A 17,305-nucleotide genomic window follows, 5' to 3' on the forward strand; every position below is an offset into this window, starting at 1 on the left:
TTTTATGTGTGTTCATTGTATATGTATTAATTAAATTTTACATATACAAGTTTTATGTGGTTTTTCTTCGATTATTAGGTGTACAAAAAATATGTACTGTAAATATAAATGCATTTTTAGGTGCAAATTTACAAAATAATATCAATATATTTAAAAACAGACTATACAATGTATTTATATATTTATATAATTTTTACATTAATTATTAATTTATTTTATATTAAAACTATATATTTACATAAGTTTTTTAAAAATTATTATTTTATTGAATTATATTAAATTTTATACTATGCCAACTCAAAACTAGTGAAATTTCTTAAATTATTGAATAGTACTTTACTAAGTTTCTACTATACACATTTTTTGGCGGCCTCTATAAAATAACATATAAACTATTTCTAATTCGTAGCAAAAAAAAAAGAAGCTTTTATGAGTTTCGGTTCTGATAGAGTGATAGATGGGATGTTACAGTTTTTATATGAAATACCATATAAATGGAAAGGGGCCGCCAGAGATTGATTCTTAACCATGATACTTAACTCGAAAGATTGTATTAGTGGACTGTTAGTGACATAATTATCAATTATTTTGTAGAGTAGTCAAGCATGTGCCCTCTCGTTGCTTTTCAATTCTTGTAGAAGGACCAATCCTTTTTGCCTCCCTCTCTATCTCTTTGCTATGAGTTTTCCGTTAGGCTGATTTTATAATTGTCATAAGTCATAACCACCAACCTCACTAATTCATTAGTCGTCATCCATCACATCTAATCTTTATCAATAGCAGTGTTCTTTATTTAATTTCCAACAAAATAGTTTTGTCCATTTTTTCTTTCCCACCAAACTATTGGATAAAGTTTGAAAAATAATTGGTAAAAATTCCTTTTTCTCGTCAAAGTTAAGTATTATGGTTATAGAAGTTTGAATCCTCGTCATGAAAGTTCTATGATGCTTTAGATTTTTCTTTACAATTTCCAGTCATTCTATCATAAAAGTTTATTTTCTTTATTTTATTGATTATTATATTAATATTACAGTAAAGGAAGTTTGATTTGTTCCTTTTTATTGCATTGAAATATAAACTAACAAAATTAAGATTTCAAAAATTCATAAATATCTAGAGAGATGCTGTAAAATAGCACAAAAATAGTTCTAATCATATAAGACAGCACACAAAGAAAAAATAAGTAGAATAGTATTGCTTAAAAACTATAAAACACATATAACCATTTAAATAGTTAAGAATTAGGATTTAGATTTTTAGGGATGGGGTTTAGCAGTTAGGATTTACGGTTTATGATTTCAAATTTAAAATAATTTTATTTAAAAATATTTATTTATATTAAACATATTATTCATTAAAGATAACTTATTTTTTTACTTTTTAATGAATATTATTTTGACTATTTTTTTCTTTTTATGCCATTTTGTGTGTTTTAGGAGAATTTTCCAAATACCCACGCCATTGTTAAAGTCATATATTAATATTTGATAAGTTACAAGATTTAACAACCTATGTTAATTTTGTTTTGGAACCTTTATTTCAGGAAAACTGAATCTCCCTCTCCAGCCAAAAAGGGGGGGATGGTGATAAATGGGGATCGGTGGAATCTAAGGTGCCATAAAGCGCACCGTTTGCATCAGCTTGTTTGTCCTATTCCAAAACAAGCACAGATGCATATTCATATGTTGTTTATAAAAAAGTAATGTATATATTTCTGTGTATATGTAAGGTGTAACAAATAAACAAGTAATTAAGATCAGTGGAATTAATCTTACAAAAGTTACTAGATTCTGGGGATGGTTATGTAAAGATACAAATTTGGTCACTTTGTTGCATCATTCCGTAAAAGCTACTTTACAGTACATGTTTTTTCAGATCTCTAGTTCATTTAATACATATTTTTCAATATTTTTTTTTATCAAACATATTTTTCAATATTTAATAATTATTTATATATCAGAACTTTTTTTTTCAACTAAGGACTTTCAATTAAAACATAAACTATTATTCCCTTTGTTCCTAAATATAGGATGTTTCAAAAAAATTTGATCTTCCAATATATAAGATGTTTTCAACTTTTTAAGTTACTTTTACTTTATTAAAAACCGTGTAACCAATTATATTTAATAATTTATTTTATAATTGGTTAAATACAATTATTTTATAGTTTTGATGATACTTTCTAGACAAAATTTTTTTTCTTAATATATGTATTTTTTTCTAAGACCATCTCCAATGGCTTACTCTATTTTTTACTCTAAAATAGAGTAACTCTATAATAGAGTTTGAGTTTGCTCCAATGGTACTCTATTTTAGAATAAAAAATAGAGTGATGAACAAACAAAAAACAAATTACTCTATATTTAGAGTAAACATATTTTTCACTCTATTATAGAGTGAGAAATAGAGTACCATTGGAGCATTCTTTACTCTAAACTCTAATTTAGAGTGAAAAATAGAGTGGGGTTGGAGATGCTCTAAACATCTTATATTTAAGAACATAGGGAGTACATGATAAGACCAAAATCATATACTAGGAAAGAGTTTGCATGTTTCATGATGTATTGAATCCCAAACCAATGAAACAAAGGTAGAGATTAGAGAAACCATCGATGGTAATAAAGACAATAGCTAATGATAGGAGCCACAGCCAATGAAACAAACGTGGAGATTAGAGAAGCCATCAGAACTTAATCAAAATTATACATAGTATGTCGTTTCATAAGAAAAACAACAACCCAAAAATGCAGAAAGCTCGTGAAAGGTTTCTTGCAATCTGTAATTACATGAATAATAATACTTTGGATAACAGTCATCACCTGATCTGATGCATAGAGCAGAGTTGAAGTTATCATTTTTTTTCTTAACAAAACTTAAGTTTTTATTCAACCCTATACGGGGATTGGATCAGTTACAACGTAGTCGGCTAACTGGAAAAATATGGCTCTAAGTTAGAAGGAAGATACTATGAAAAAACAACAGACTATCGAGAAAGCTAGAGAGATGGGTCATGACAAAGTAGTCAGGAGAAGCGACGCTTTGGATTCCGATGAAGACTTGAGGTCCGCAAATCGGCTGTCACAACTTCATAGTGACTGGATGTCCAATCCAGCATGTAGATTCGTCGACAGTCGCCGCCAAAGAGAAACATCACTCGGAGGAAACCCACGTCCACAAAATGCCGAAACAAAAGGGATAACCGACTCCCAAAATTCTAGCCACTGTAAATCGCCGTGCATCCTGTCCGCATAACAGGTCTGAGAAATCATGTACATATCCGCTCTCGCTTCTACATCTTCGCACCAGAAATATACAAACCCAAGGAACCGCCATCGTCATCCTTCATCGGCTGTCTCATCCACCAGATCCGAGACCACAAACCTAGATCCCAATCTCTAACACGTGGATTCCGACATAGTCATTGTCCTCAAACAAAGCACAATAGCGAGAGTTTCCAACGAGCCACTAGGACCACAGATTTTTTTAGAAGTCAAAGTGACTGACAACTATCTGAATCACAAGAGAAAAGAAGAAGAATACATCCAGACTTGCAAAAATCGAGACTGATACATCTGTTAGGAGTGATTGCCGACGAAAGAGAAGTGGAAGAGCGATATATAATTCGACAAAGTTGTCGGAGCGAACCTTTAATTGTATGTGTCTTACTTTAATACCGGATCAACAGATAGGATATATCAAACAAAAAATTCATAGATTAATTTTATAGAATTGCATAGTTAATTTTTAATTTCAACCTAACTAAAATTAATGAAGATGATACTGTAATCTCATGCCAAATACAACTGGAACAAAGATAAAAAGAACTCTCTTATTTTTTTTTTTAAAAAGGGAATCTTTTATTGTATTTTTCACTAGAAGCAAAAGGTAAATATAAACTGAAGTTTAGATCATTATTCCTCTTATCAATGTGATGGTCTGATTTCTACTCTTATATTTCATTTTTTTCCTTCACCCAACTCCCAGATTTGGGATCCTCCAATCTATTATATTGCCAAAGCGGAAGACATGTTAAGATTTAAACCCCATAGTGGCCAGTTCAATTTTTTTCTCACCTTTGCCTCGTCTGAAGAAAGTGTCTTCTTTAGGCCACTTTACAATTTTATTTTTACTTTTGGCCTGACACAGTTGGCAAATGTGTTGGAAAGAGACAATCTGTAAGATGTCATTCTTTTTTTTGTGCTAGGATCCAACAATATTTGATGAAGCCCATGTTTGGCTCACAAAAAATGTTTTTGGCAAACACTATCTACTTTTACAATAGCATCAACGGATCCTATTGCCAAACCTACCACCACTAGTAAAATAACTAATAAAACTAAAAATAACAATGTATTCACTATTATTGTTAAAATGAATCAATAGTCACTTTTTATTTGAGAAGACACTATGTCTAACAAAAATAACATACTAGGCAGGCAAAGTAAAGTATACTTATCCCCGAATTATAATTTAGAGAAATTGTACTCCCTACACACCATTTTTCCCCTATTTACACTCCATACCCTATATCCCTCCAATTTTTTTCCCCCCAATATTACCATTTTCCCCCCATTCAATGATATCCCACCTTTGTTAGTATATTTAGCTAATTTACTCTATAATTTAATATAATTTGCCCCCTACTTGGTCCCATCTCAGTTCTTCTCTATAATATCCCCACATTTCATTGCATTTATTCTCTTACAAATATTCTCACTCAGTCTGTATCTCTTTCTCCTCCAAGTCTAAATTGCTTAGCAGTGCGGCAATGACCAACTCTTTTGTTCTTCTTCTATTTTTCTTAACATTCTTAGGTACCTTTTGTTTTTATGTATAAAATCTATTTGTATCTCATTTCAATTTCACATTACACTAATCTAATTTTTTTTTCCACAGAACATGGATTGTTCTTTCAAAGGGTCTCCTCTCTTGGCATAAACTACGGTCAAGTCGGTGACAATCTTCCTCCACCAAACAAAGTTCTACAACTCTTGAGCTCACTCAATATTAACAAGACAAGAATCTACGACACAAACCCTCAAGTCTTAACATCATTCGCCAATTCCAACATTGAGCTCTTCGTCACTGTCGAAAACGAAATTCTTCCTAGCTTGGTCGACCCTCAAAAAGCTCTCCAGTGGGTCACGTCCCGTATCAAACCCTACTTTCCCGCCACCAAGATAGGGGGTATTGCTGTCGGCAACGAACTATACACCGACGATGACTCAAGCCTCATAGGGTTTGTCATATACATCACTTTATTCTTCAAACATATTAACCTTTTCGAATCTTGACGTATTCACCTTGTTATTGCTATGCAGGTATCTTGTGCCTGCAATGACGAGCATTCATGCTGCTCTGGTCCAAACTGGACTAGACAAGTACATTCAAGTATCGACTCCGAGTTCACTATCACTCCTTCAAGAATCTTACCCTCCCTCCGCCGGATGTTTTAGGCCGCAAGTAGCCGGCGTAATGATGCAGCTTCTAAGTTTCTTGCGTAGCACGAAATCCCCTTTTTGGATCAATGCTTACCCTTACTTCGCTTACAAGGATTCCCCGACAAAGATCCCACTAGACTACGTACTCTTCAACCCTAACCCTGGGATGGTTGACCCCTACACCAAGTACCACTACGACAACATGCTCTACGCTCAAGTAGACGCTGTGATCTTCGCCATGGCAAGGCTTGGCTTTAAAGATATCGAGGTTGGGGTCTCGGAGACTGGGTGGCCGTCTAAAGGCGACGGAGATGAGATTGGGGCCACCGTGGCCAACGCGGCAGTTTATAACAAGAATCTTCTAAAGAGACAGCTTCATGGTGAAGGAACGCCATTGAGACCAAACATGAGTCTTGATGTTTATCTCTTTGCTCTCTTCAATGAAGACCTTAAACCAGGACCAACGTCTGAGAGGAACTACGGACTGTATCAGCCTGATGAGACCATGACTTACAATGTAGGTTTATTATCATCATCATCAACATCATCACAATCATCTACTTCAACTAATTCTTTTATGTCCATCACCTCCTCTGCCTCCACGGTATGTACCAACACTGGATTTTAGTTTCTTTCTAGTAGATCCCAAATATTTCCTCTATTTGATATTACATGTTTTATACCAGTACACAAATATTAAAGAAACTTTTTTATCAAAAGTAAATAAAATATAATTTAAAACTAATTTATTTTATTATAAATAGAAATAGTAAAAATGCGATTGGTTATCCAATTTTTGATAAAGTTAAAATTACATAAATTTGTGCAAACATATTTTATGAAACAACAAAACTTCTCTAAAACATTTTAAATGGAAGGAGCATTTCTTTTTATTTTGGTCTTTAAATATCACAGTAAATACCCTAGAAAAAAAGCTTCATCGAGAAACATACAATGCTAAACAACGGTGACGTGTTATTAAAAATAAGAAAATTATGACATTTTTCCTTGTAATCGTGACGTTTAATACTTAAAAAGTTCGGCTTTTCTAGAAAATAATTTTAACAAACATATATTTAATAAACAACGATAAAGTTTCGTTTATTTTTGTTTGGAGCGATATGATTAGTCTTACCACTGATGTGTGAATCATGTGATATTTATGATTATCCTCACCGTTTGGTTCTAATTCGTAACATTAATTAATTGAAAATGAGTCGTCTTAATTATTACTTATTGAGTTGTTTTTTGTTAAACAGGATATAAAGGAGGGAAATCAACGGCTGATATACTTGACATGCGTTTATTTGGTGGCCATTCACATGATTATTAGAAGACCGTACTAGAAGCAGAAACAAAATCGCGAGTGCTTCTACGTGTAAATAGAGAGAGAGAGAGAGAGAGAGAGAGTCCACTCATGCGGTTCATTTTTCAACGAGAAGAATCATATTATTTCCAAAAGTGTCTCAAATTATTCTTTGAAGAAAAACAAACAGAAAATTTGTTCCCAGTGATTAATTAATTAACTTGAGAAGGGGAGGCAGGACGCAAAGAGAATCCAATGTATAAAAAGAAGCTGACGAATGTTCATATAATAAATATATTGTTGTTATTCATAGACGCGTTGATTAGTTTGAGTCTACATACAATTTTTAAATTTCCATAATTATGTGATTTATGGGTCGTTCCATACAAATATTAGTTTACAGAATTATAGTATAGTTTTTACAAAAAAAAAAAAAATTATAGTATAGTTTAATCATATATGTATTCTATTGGTTGGTTAAACCGAAGGAGGTGACTATTCTTTTTTCTTTAGTCTTTTGGACGTGGAATCCATCAACCTTGGATTATATATTATACGATGCTTTCCTTTTTCATCTCACCGTCAATATACGATATTTTAGTATATTATCTGCTCTTACACACATACATGCATATATAACGCAAAATATAATGTATGCATATACGTGTACGCAGACATGACACTACTCATATATGCACATATATACCCCGTAACATGAATGTGTATTTTAAATATTCATCGATCCAAAGTTCAATTATGGATATATATATATATATATATATATATATATATATATATATATATCCATCAATTTACCAAGAATAAGCTGTATTAAAAAAAAAAAGAATAAGCTGTATTCACCTGGTCACGTTTTGAGATTTCGAGAAGAGTTGCTTTTTGGAGATTAATTTAGCTACGTCGGGCGGTAAAAGACTAACAGGAGAAAAGGAAGAAGTTGATATTATAAAAAATCAACCAAAATCTTATTATATTACATATGTAAGTAGATATGGACGGTCCCAACTTTATTTCATGAACATGTCTTTAGTCGTCAGCATATGACAATAGTCGTTGGCCATCCCTTTTTAAGGAACTTTCTCTCTTTTTATAAACTTGTTTATTCTTTTATTTTTCCTCCGGACTCAATTGTGTTATGTTTCTTCGCCAAATGTTTATTATATTTCGAATTCAATTTTTATATTCCTTGCTGTGTTCGCATATTCCATTACGATTTACTTCACCGGTTATATCGACTTTCATTTAGAAATTCCAATAAAAGTTTCTAAGAGGTCTTATTAATGGAAGAACCCATTTGTTGTATATCCTAATTTCAAATTGAAAGAATGAGATGCTACATATGTTTTAATAGATACAAACTAGATTTGGACCCGCACAACCGTGCGGGTACTAATTTTCATGTTTTTATATATATTTTACATAATTAAAATATATTTATAAAGTTACTTATATATTTAAATGTTTATATATAATAATTTGAATATATAACAATTTGATAGTTTTCATGCTGTAAGTTAATTGATTATTTTAAATCATCACATATATTTGGTATTTTTTATTATTATATTTTAAAATTATTTTTATTTAATTATTATGATCCTGATCCGTAATTCAAAGCGCTAGATTTTCTTTATCAATATTTTTTTTATGTTTATTCATTTAAGATAATAACTATATATATATATATATAAAAGTTTAAGATAAGTTAAATTTATACATGAATTAACCCGTTCTACTAACATATTATATTTCTAGCATAAATTTTTAATGTTTGTGAAAATAAAATATATTAATTTATCAGTTTAAAATAATTTTATCATATTTAGTTAAATACAATGTTTTATTTTAAAATGATAGATATAACTATAAAATAGTAAAATTTGATATATTTTTTTCATTTTATAAAATATAACTGAGTATATATATATATATATATAAATTAATGTATAATAACATTAAGTTCATTACTAATTACAAAATTAGTGAAAATATTTATATACAATTAAATTTTTGATGATTAAAATATTGTTATAATGTTTTTCAACACATTTGTTAAGAAAATTAAATATATATATATATTTAAATTAAAAGATATCAAATTATATTATGATTTAAGTAGTTAAAAGATTATATATTAGCATTAAGGAAATACATTTAATACAAATTTTAAATAATGATCCGAATAAAAATATCACACATGAATCAAGGTGAGGTTGTTAACCCATCCGGATTTTTAGGAGTGGATGTTATATTAGGAATGATATATTATAAATCTATATTATTAGTAATAAATGAATTAACTAATTTCTAGTGAGGGTCCATTTTTAAAAAAATCATACATGAATCAAAGTTGTGACTTCTGTTTTAATATATAAGATTGTATCCAAATGAAATATGTTAAACCTGAAAGAGTTACATAAATTATTAATAAGAAATCATTGCATTTGCTTCATGATGTAAATGGAAGAGATCATTTTATTTGTTAAAAACATACATAAATTATTACAATCCACTGGTCAGAAGTATACAAGATCACATGATCATCTATTTGTCAGTTTGCTTCACACTGATCTTGTGACAACTAATAATAAATCACGCCAGTTATCGCATCTTTTTTTAATTGTAATATATCCCGATTCACAAATATTTTCAAAAATGAAAGGGAGAATTTTTGTCGATGCGCATACATGATTGAATGAATTATTCGTAAGAGAGACAACTGAAGCTCATGTTAGTTATACAAATTAAAGATGTCAATCAAACTACATGTTGGCACATGGATGGATACCTTTGGTATATGATATCAACTATCATATGATTTACTTTTTCTATCATAACTTCATAATGCAAGAATAAAATCGTTAGTTTTATTAGTTCATGAATATATATATATGTAATACTGAATCTCCTACTTGAAAACAAAGCTAAATCTAATAAATGGGATAACAATTGAAACTCGTATTAATTTTCTAGTCAGCAATATTTTGGTTTTCTCTCCTTTGTCGGGCTCAGTATTTTAGTAAACCATAAAAAAATGGCGACAATTGTCTCTCTTTTTTAGGGGCTCGAGGATGAGCCAAAAGTGTTGATTATCTTCATTTATTTTACTAGGTTTCATTCAAAAAGATAATAAGATAAGAAAAAACATTGAATTATGTTTTGATTCATCGTACAACTAGATGTATTTTAAGGAGATAAATTTGTCACATTTTGATTTCAATGTACAAATACTGACATCTTCATTTTCATATTAGCGACCGCATGCAAAGAAATGTTAACTTGGTGTGTGATATTGGGAGGTCAGATGCATCGCCAAATAAACATTATCAAAATAAATGATAAGCACAGTGCTGACTTATGGCGGCATGGGCTAAAAATACTTTTGCACTAGGTCTCTTGTTTTTTTTTTGGTTATTTTTGTTAAGCAATTAGAGTCCTAATTTGTGTGTATATATATAGCGTCATACTTTAAATCAACACTAAGACCATCTCCAATGGCTGTGTTTATTTTTTTGCCCCAAAATAAAAAAGAAGTTTTACTCCAATGGATACTTCTACTTTTTACTCTAAAAAGAATATATTAGTATATTGTTTTTCTACTTATTATTAATCTATTTTTAATCCACAACTTTTAAAGTGTTGAAATTTTACCTCATATTTTATCTTGTAACAATAACACAAGAAGAAAATCAACTTTTATGTCAAGTCTATTTGGAAATTATTCAAAGCCCAGTCAAAGGTGTATATCAAATATCCACAATTTTGAAATTGTGTACTTGAAGCTTTTGAAAGTGGAAAATGCAGTTTGGAGTGAACGTACAAAAAGATCAATCCAAAGTCGCTTAAACCCATTGAAAAAGCGGCAAGAAAATTACATTCATGTATCAAACAATGTGAAAATAGATGTCCAAATGATGCTTTACATGATGATATTGTAAGTATTGATAATGCTCAAATTACCCCAGAACAACTCTTTCAAATAAGAGATCGACTGCATAACTTATGGATCAAATCCAAAAAGAGCGTGGATCACACAATAGATCGTAGGTTTATAGATTAAGCTAGGAAAATATAAAAAGAAATAAATAAAGCAATAAAATAGTTGTAAATAAAATAGGGAAAACACTATACTTGGAGAATTCAAACATGTTATCTGAACTCAAATCTATATATGCTAGGGATTAACTTTGATCAGTCCAAGAACTCGAATTCAATAAGTAAGTAATCCATACCTCGCATGTAATTACTGTCAAATGTTTAAACTATCGAACACCAAATATTGTTGTGGATTTAATTATTCAAGACAAGCATTAATGTTCCAATTCGATATGTTCACTATTCCTGAACCAACTCCCGTTGTATCTATCAACTTAGCTCAGCAGGATTCAGTTCAAGTATCAAACCCATTATTGCGGTTGTTGATATTCCTATGATCATGTTTCTAGTAAGCTATTCTAGAAACAAACATTTAGAACAATCATGTGAAGGATTCAATATGATGATCCTAGCAGTTCTATATTTTGCAGGTTCACCAAAACACTTGAAAATTCTAATCTAACAAGTGAACTACTAAGACATGTTCAAGCAAGACATGGAGATAAACAGAATGAATTGCATAAAATAGATAAAGTAGAAATACTGGAATTCCAATCAAATCTCTGAATGATTCTTATGATCTTCTCTCCAAAAAGCTCTTTAAGAATAATAAGAGCTCTTAACAATGGCTGTAAAAATAAAATAAATTGGTCAAAACACGTTCAGGGGTCTTCTTGTAATTAGTAAAAACTTATGGGCCAAAATTGCAATTCTGAAAATAGTTTTGGGCCGCGAATTTGCATTGGTGTTGACTGCACTCATGAAAGTGTCGATCGACACTCCCTTCAAATATCGACTTTGACTTCTGATTTCTTGCACATCTATGGGTTTCCAATCGTTAAGCTCTAAATGTCTCCATGATCTCCACAATACTCCAAAACGTACCTAGACCTGAAAAGATCCCAAAACATACTCGAAACATAATATAAATACCCTATAAAAGACTTATGCTATGGCTTAAAAGTGGTAAAAACTATACTATATCAAGTATTAATATAATTTTCTTAGTTATTCAATGTTTTAAAATATTTTGCTATATATGTTGTAACTTATATGCAGATTAATTAAGCTAAAGAAATGTTAAGAGAAGATCCAAATTTTAAATCTAGGCTTTGATTTTTTAGGACTTTGACTTCCATGGGTTATAAACTAGTGACTTTACAAAAATATTGGTTGTGGCTTTTATGGCCGTGGCTTTAGAAAAAAATAAAAGTCACAATTTATAGCTTTTAGAGAAAGTAAAGAAACGTGAAAGAAAAATGGAAGTTGAGGCTTTGTGTGTGTTTTAGGGGCTTTGAGAGATTTTAGAAGAGCCAAATTGTGATTGGTAAAATTATTGACTTTAGAGACTTTAGATAATTATAAAGTCCTTAAAGCCTTCAAAGTCAAATCCCCAATCACAACCTAGTTGGAACTTTAATCATGTATGGAATTTTTTCAAGAGTTCCAAAAAATGTAAAGATGGTTCCAATCTTGCTAAAATAGATATAAGTCTATGCGGTTTTGGATATACATCTTCAGAGTCTGAAAATCTTACTTCTAATCATGTTACACAAGCATATCCAGGTTTGTCTTCATTTTATATAAATTTAGAAGAAGAAGACATTAATGGTGGATCTCCATCTCAACACCAATTGGAGTGAAAAAATACAAACTAAAAAAAAGAATGATGATCAAACATCAGTTGTTATAGAAACCTTAGAAGAATGAAACCAACAGCTTCTAGAACAATTAAAGAAGATAAGTGCATAAAGACAACACCACTTGGAGATGCAAAGTAAGAATTATGCATTGAAGGAGCTCAAAGAAGAAAATAAAATATTATTTCAGAACATAAATTCCATAGAAGATCCAAACATTCGAGAATATGTTCAAGGAGAATAAACATGGAATCTGAGTCAAGTTTGTATGGCAGATGGTTGTTTCTTTCAACTCTGGAGGAAAAGGTCATAAGTCAGAGAGCGAAAATCCATTGGCTAGACGTGAGTGATGGTAATAATATGAGTTTTCACAGAGCCGCTAAAGTAAGGGAAGTTCGAAATGCTATAAGAGAGATCAAGAGACTGGATGGATCAGTGGTTGATAATCAGGAAGACATAAAGAAGGAGGCTGTGGAGCATTTTTATAACTTTCTAACTCATGTTCTAGCAGATTATAGAGGGGTTAATGTGGAGGAGTTAAAAGCTCTATTGAATTATGATTGTTCTGAGGAAGATAGAAGTATGCTTTTGAAGGAAGTAACAGCGGAAGAGATTAAGAAGGTAGTATTTTCCATGGCTGCTGGAAAGTCTCCAGGGCTGGATGGTTATACAAGTGAGTTTTTCAAGGCTTCTTGGGGGATTACCGGGGGAGATTTTGTCGCCGCAGTTAAATCTTTCTTTGATACTGGATTTTTGCCAAAGGGAATCAACTCAACCATCTTGACACTAATACCAAAGAAGAATGATGCCATCTATATGAAAGATTATCGCCCTATCTCCTGCTGCAATGTAATCTATAAGGTAATATCCAAACTACTAGCCAACAGAATGAAAAGAATTCTCCCTCTTTTCATATCTTTGAATCAGTCGGCATTTGTGAAGGATAGAATTTTGATGGAAAATGTCCTATTAGCGTTTGAACTTGTTAAAAGCTATCACAAGGATTCTGTTTCGGAGAGATGTGCAGTAAAGATTGATGTCTCGAAGGCCTTCGACTCTGTGCAGTGGACGTTCTTGTTATCTCTCTTGGAAGCTTTAAATTTCCCGGCGAAATTTATTCTATGGATAAAGAAGTGTATAGAGCTGGCTTCCTTTTCAGTTCAGGTAAATGGGGAATTGGCGGGATATTTCAATAGTAAACGGGGTCTGCGTCAAGGCTGCTCGTTATCTCCCTATTTGTTTGTCATCTGTATGCAAGTTCTAACCAGGCTTCTAGATAAAGCAGCAGTAGAGAAGAGGATAGGGTACCATCCTTACTGCAAGGAGCTGGAGTTGACTCATATCTGCTTTGCTGATGATGTCTTGGTTTTCTCAGACGGGAAGAAGAGATCTATAGAAGACATTCTAGCAGTTTTTCAGGAATTTGCGACTATTTCAGGTCTATCTATCAGTCTGGAAAAATCAACTCTATATTTAGCGGGAGTTAAAGCAGAAGATAGTGCTGCTATTTTGGATCAATTTCCTTTTGAAGCTGGAACCCTCCCGGTAAGATACCTAGGCTTGCCTCTATTAACCAAACGAATGAACGTTCATGATTACAGCCCACTTATCTCGAGGATTAAAACTCGGATCTCATCATGGACTGCGAGGCACCTCTCCTTTGCTGGTCGGCTCCAACTGATTGGCTCTGTTTTGTATAGCATTACAAACTTTTGGATGTCGGCTTATAGATTGCCAAATCAGTGTATACAAGAAATCAATAGCCTCTGCGCGGCTTTTCTCTGGTCTGGTCCGGTGTTGTCTACGCAGAAAGCAAAGATTGCTTGGAAGGATGTATGCAAGCCCAAAGATGAAGGAGGTTTAGGATTGAAAAATCTAACTGAAGCGAATAAAGTGTCATGTTTGAAGTTAATCTGGCGCATCCTTTCATCAAAATTTTCATTGTGGGTAAAGTGGATTTGGAAGTACCTTATAAGGAAGGGCTCTTTCTGGAGTGTAAAGGATAGAAGCTACTTAGGATCTTGGATGTGGAAAAAGTTACTGAAGCTCAGGCCGGTGGCTTCGCAGATGTATAGGGTGGAGATAAATAGTGGCTCTACAGCTTCGTTTTGGTATGAGAAATGGTCGCCTCTCGGAATTCTGATTGAAGTAACTGGGGAGAGAGGAAGTATGGATTTGGGGATTCCTATAAACGCCACAGTAGAATGGGCGGTTCAGAGATATAGAGCGAGACATATAGTATCTATTCTTCAAATGATTGATCAAGAAATAACTGATTTACAAAACAGAGGTCTCAATCAGTTGGAAGATGTGCGTCTCTGGAAGCAGGAGAATGGGGATTTCAGAGAAAGTTTTAGCACAGCTCGAACATGGAATCTTATCAGGGAGCAAACGCAGAAAGTGACTTGGAGTAAGGGTATATGGTTTTCTGGAGCTACTCCAAAGTTCTCTTTCCTAACTTGGATAGATGTTCATAATAGATTAGCGACAGGAGACAGAGTATTGAGATGGAATCCTCAGGCTATATCTACTTGTTGGCTATGCAAAAGGGCAACAGAAACTAGAGATCACATATTTTTTGAATGTCCTTATTCAAGAGAAGTCTGGTATGAGACTATAAAGGATATCGCGGGAGTTGGAAGACCTTATCAATGGAACAGTGTGTTACAAAGTGTAGTGAATGGGATAAATGGAAGAGTTAAGACTTTTCTACTGCAATACTGCTTTCAAGCTGTTGCTCATGCTATTTGGCAGGAGAGAAACAAAAGAAGAGTTGGCGAACCTTCTCAACCATCTTCTTGCCTGATCGTAAAGCTGGATAAATTGGTAAGAAACAGAATCACCTCACTTTGAAGAAGAGATGGTGGAAAACATGAGAAGACTATGGAGATTTGGTTTAATAGAAGATAATGGAATTAAAGTAGTTTTTTTGCTTATCTTTTTCATTAAAGGTTTGTAGAAATGATGCAGTGAAACTCTGTAAAAAGTTTTTTTTATTTGAATAAAATTTAACATTCTTTCAAAAAAAAAAGAATAAACATGACTCTTGAGGAAAGGGGTGAATCAACAAGCTCCTTCTTCATCAACTTCATTTGGACAATTTTTAATGTTCTTGGTGGATCTGGAAATGATCTACTAGAGTATTAAATCATAATGATATGTTAAATTTGAGTCTTTTATGTTTTTGTTATTACTTATGTATTTTTAGTTCATTAATTATTATGCTGATGTAATTTCCAATTTAATATAAGTTATTATTGCATTCAAAGTTTCACCCAATTTAATAATAAATTTTATAATATTCAAATGTATAAAATTTGACATATAATCTATTTGAATAGAAAATGAAAACTTTATAAAAAGAGGGAGGGGGATCATTTTGCAAAGGAAAAATTCAATTCCAAATATAGAGTAAATAAATAGTATTACTCTATATTTGGAGTAACACTGTTCATCTTTCTATATTTGGTGTAAAATTTGATGTACCATTGCATTGACTTTTACTCTATATTTTAGAGGGAAAATTATAGTATCATTAAAGAGGCTCTAATACAACTATAATTTGAGGAGAAAACTTTCCAAACACAAGTCCCATTTAAAATGGACTAAACCGGATCTGGATAAACATCATAAAGAAAAAATAATTAGATAAGTGAAAATGTGATGAGAGATAATACTTTTGAGGAGCCTTGGAAATGACTCATGTGCAAGTTTGGCAATATATTTGCATAAGACCACGATCAATGAAGGTGTTGAAATTTTCTTTTCAATTGTTTAACTAATACAATGGACTTGTTGAGTTTTACAAAAATACATGTGGATTAAACTTAGTTGAAAGTCTTCAACGGGGTGAAAAAATGAGGTCGCCTCGATGGATATGAAAGCACAATGTTAGTTTTTGGTTTCTGAAACTTATGAGATATCAATTTCTGCATCTCATCTAATAAATGATTCAAATTTATTTATATATATAATTTTTTGACATTAAAAGTCTATTGCATTACTCAAACTAGAGGTGGTCTAGGTAACCAGACCATAATAGAATAACCAACGAAACAAAGAGAGACCTATGGAAAGACCGAGCAGATATAACTAGAAGATTAGCAGTCTCATTTATTTCCCGAGAAATGTAAAGTAGTCTGAAATCATAGAATCTTCTCTTCATTTCTTGTATTTCTTTCAGCTCTGTCGAAAAATTCGGCCATGCATGAACTTTATTTATCATCTCAATCAAATCTTTGCAATTTATTCCAAAATGCTGACATGTCTACTGATGACATAAATTAAGATGGAAATGAAGGCGTCAATATTATATAGTTTTTTGTTACAAAATAATAATTTGCAGTCAATATTTGTGAGAGTATTGACTGTGATGCCCTAATATTGGTGAAGAATGAAATTTTTGTACACAATGATAAACTTCTCATGAAACTGTGACAATTAATTTCAAGTAATTAAAGATCAACGCTTTGCGCAGAATGAAAATGATGAACACATTTTCCTAACATAATATGAATTATATTGCGTTGATGTTTTTTTTGCGGTAAAAATTAGATGTAATATACAATGCGGAAGTAATATACAGTAGAATTCTATAAACTAATATTACATAAATTAATAAATATTATAAATCAATAAAATTGAGCCAGTTCAAAATAAGACACAAATTGATAAGAAGAATATTTTTAGAAGATCCCATGTAATAATATATTCCCATTAAAATTATAAATTAATATTTTTTATATAAGTTCAAATGATTACATTGTATTGTTTGTTTTATATTCACAATGAAGCTTATTTGTATT

At 31.7% G+C, this 17,305-nt stretch overlaps 1 protein-coding gene across 1 annotated transcript; it reads left to right on the forward strand.

Moving 5' to 3' along the window:
- Nucleotides 1-3,802: 3,802 nt before the first annotated feature.
- LOC106364681 (glucan endo-1,3-beta-glucosidase 11) lies at nucleotides 3,803-7,059 on the forward strand. Its single transcript, XM_048740625.1, has 4 exons — nucleotides 3,803-4,814; nucleotides 4,897-5,239; nucleotides 5,322-6,045; nucleotides 6,701-7,059. Exons 1-4 carry the CDS (start codon nucleotides 4,769-4,771, stop codon nucleotides 6,785-6,787), a joined length of 1,200 nt encoding a protein of 399 aa, XP_048596582.1. The 5' UTR covers nucleotides 3,803-4,768; the 3' UTR covers nucleotides 6,788-7,059.
- Nucleotides 7,060-17,305: the final 10,246 nt, after the last annotated feature.

This window comes from Brassica napus, chromosome A9 (genome assembly GCF_020379485.1).
Source record: "Brassica napus cultivar Da-Ae chromosome A9, Da-Ae, whole genome shotgun sequence".
NCBI lineage: Eukaryota > Viridiplantae > Streptophyta > Magnoliopsida > Brassicales > Brassicaceae > Brassica > Brassica napus.

Coding starts and splice junctions, on each gene's coding strand:
- LOC106364681 (XM_048740625.1), top strand. CDS start 4,769: ATGACCAACTCTTTTGTTCTTCTTCTATTTTTCTTAACATTCTTAG. Junction 5,240..5,321: donor GATGACTCAAGCCTCATAGG/GTTTGTCATATA, acceptor ATTGCTATGCAG/GTATCTTGTGCCTGCAATGA. Junction 6,046..6,700: donor TCACCTCCTCTGCCTCCACG/GTATGTACCAAC, acceptor TTTGTTAAACAG/GATATAAAGGAGGGAAATCA.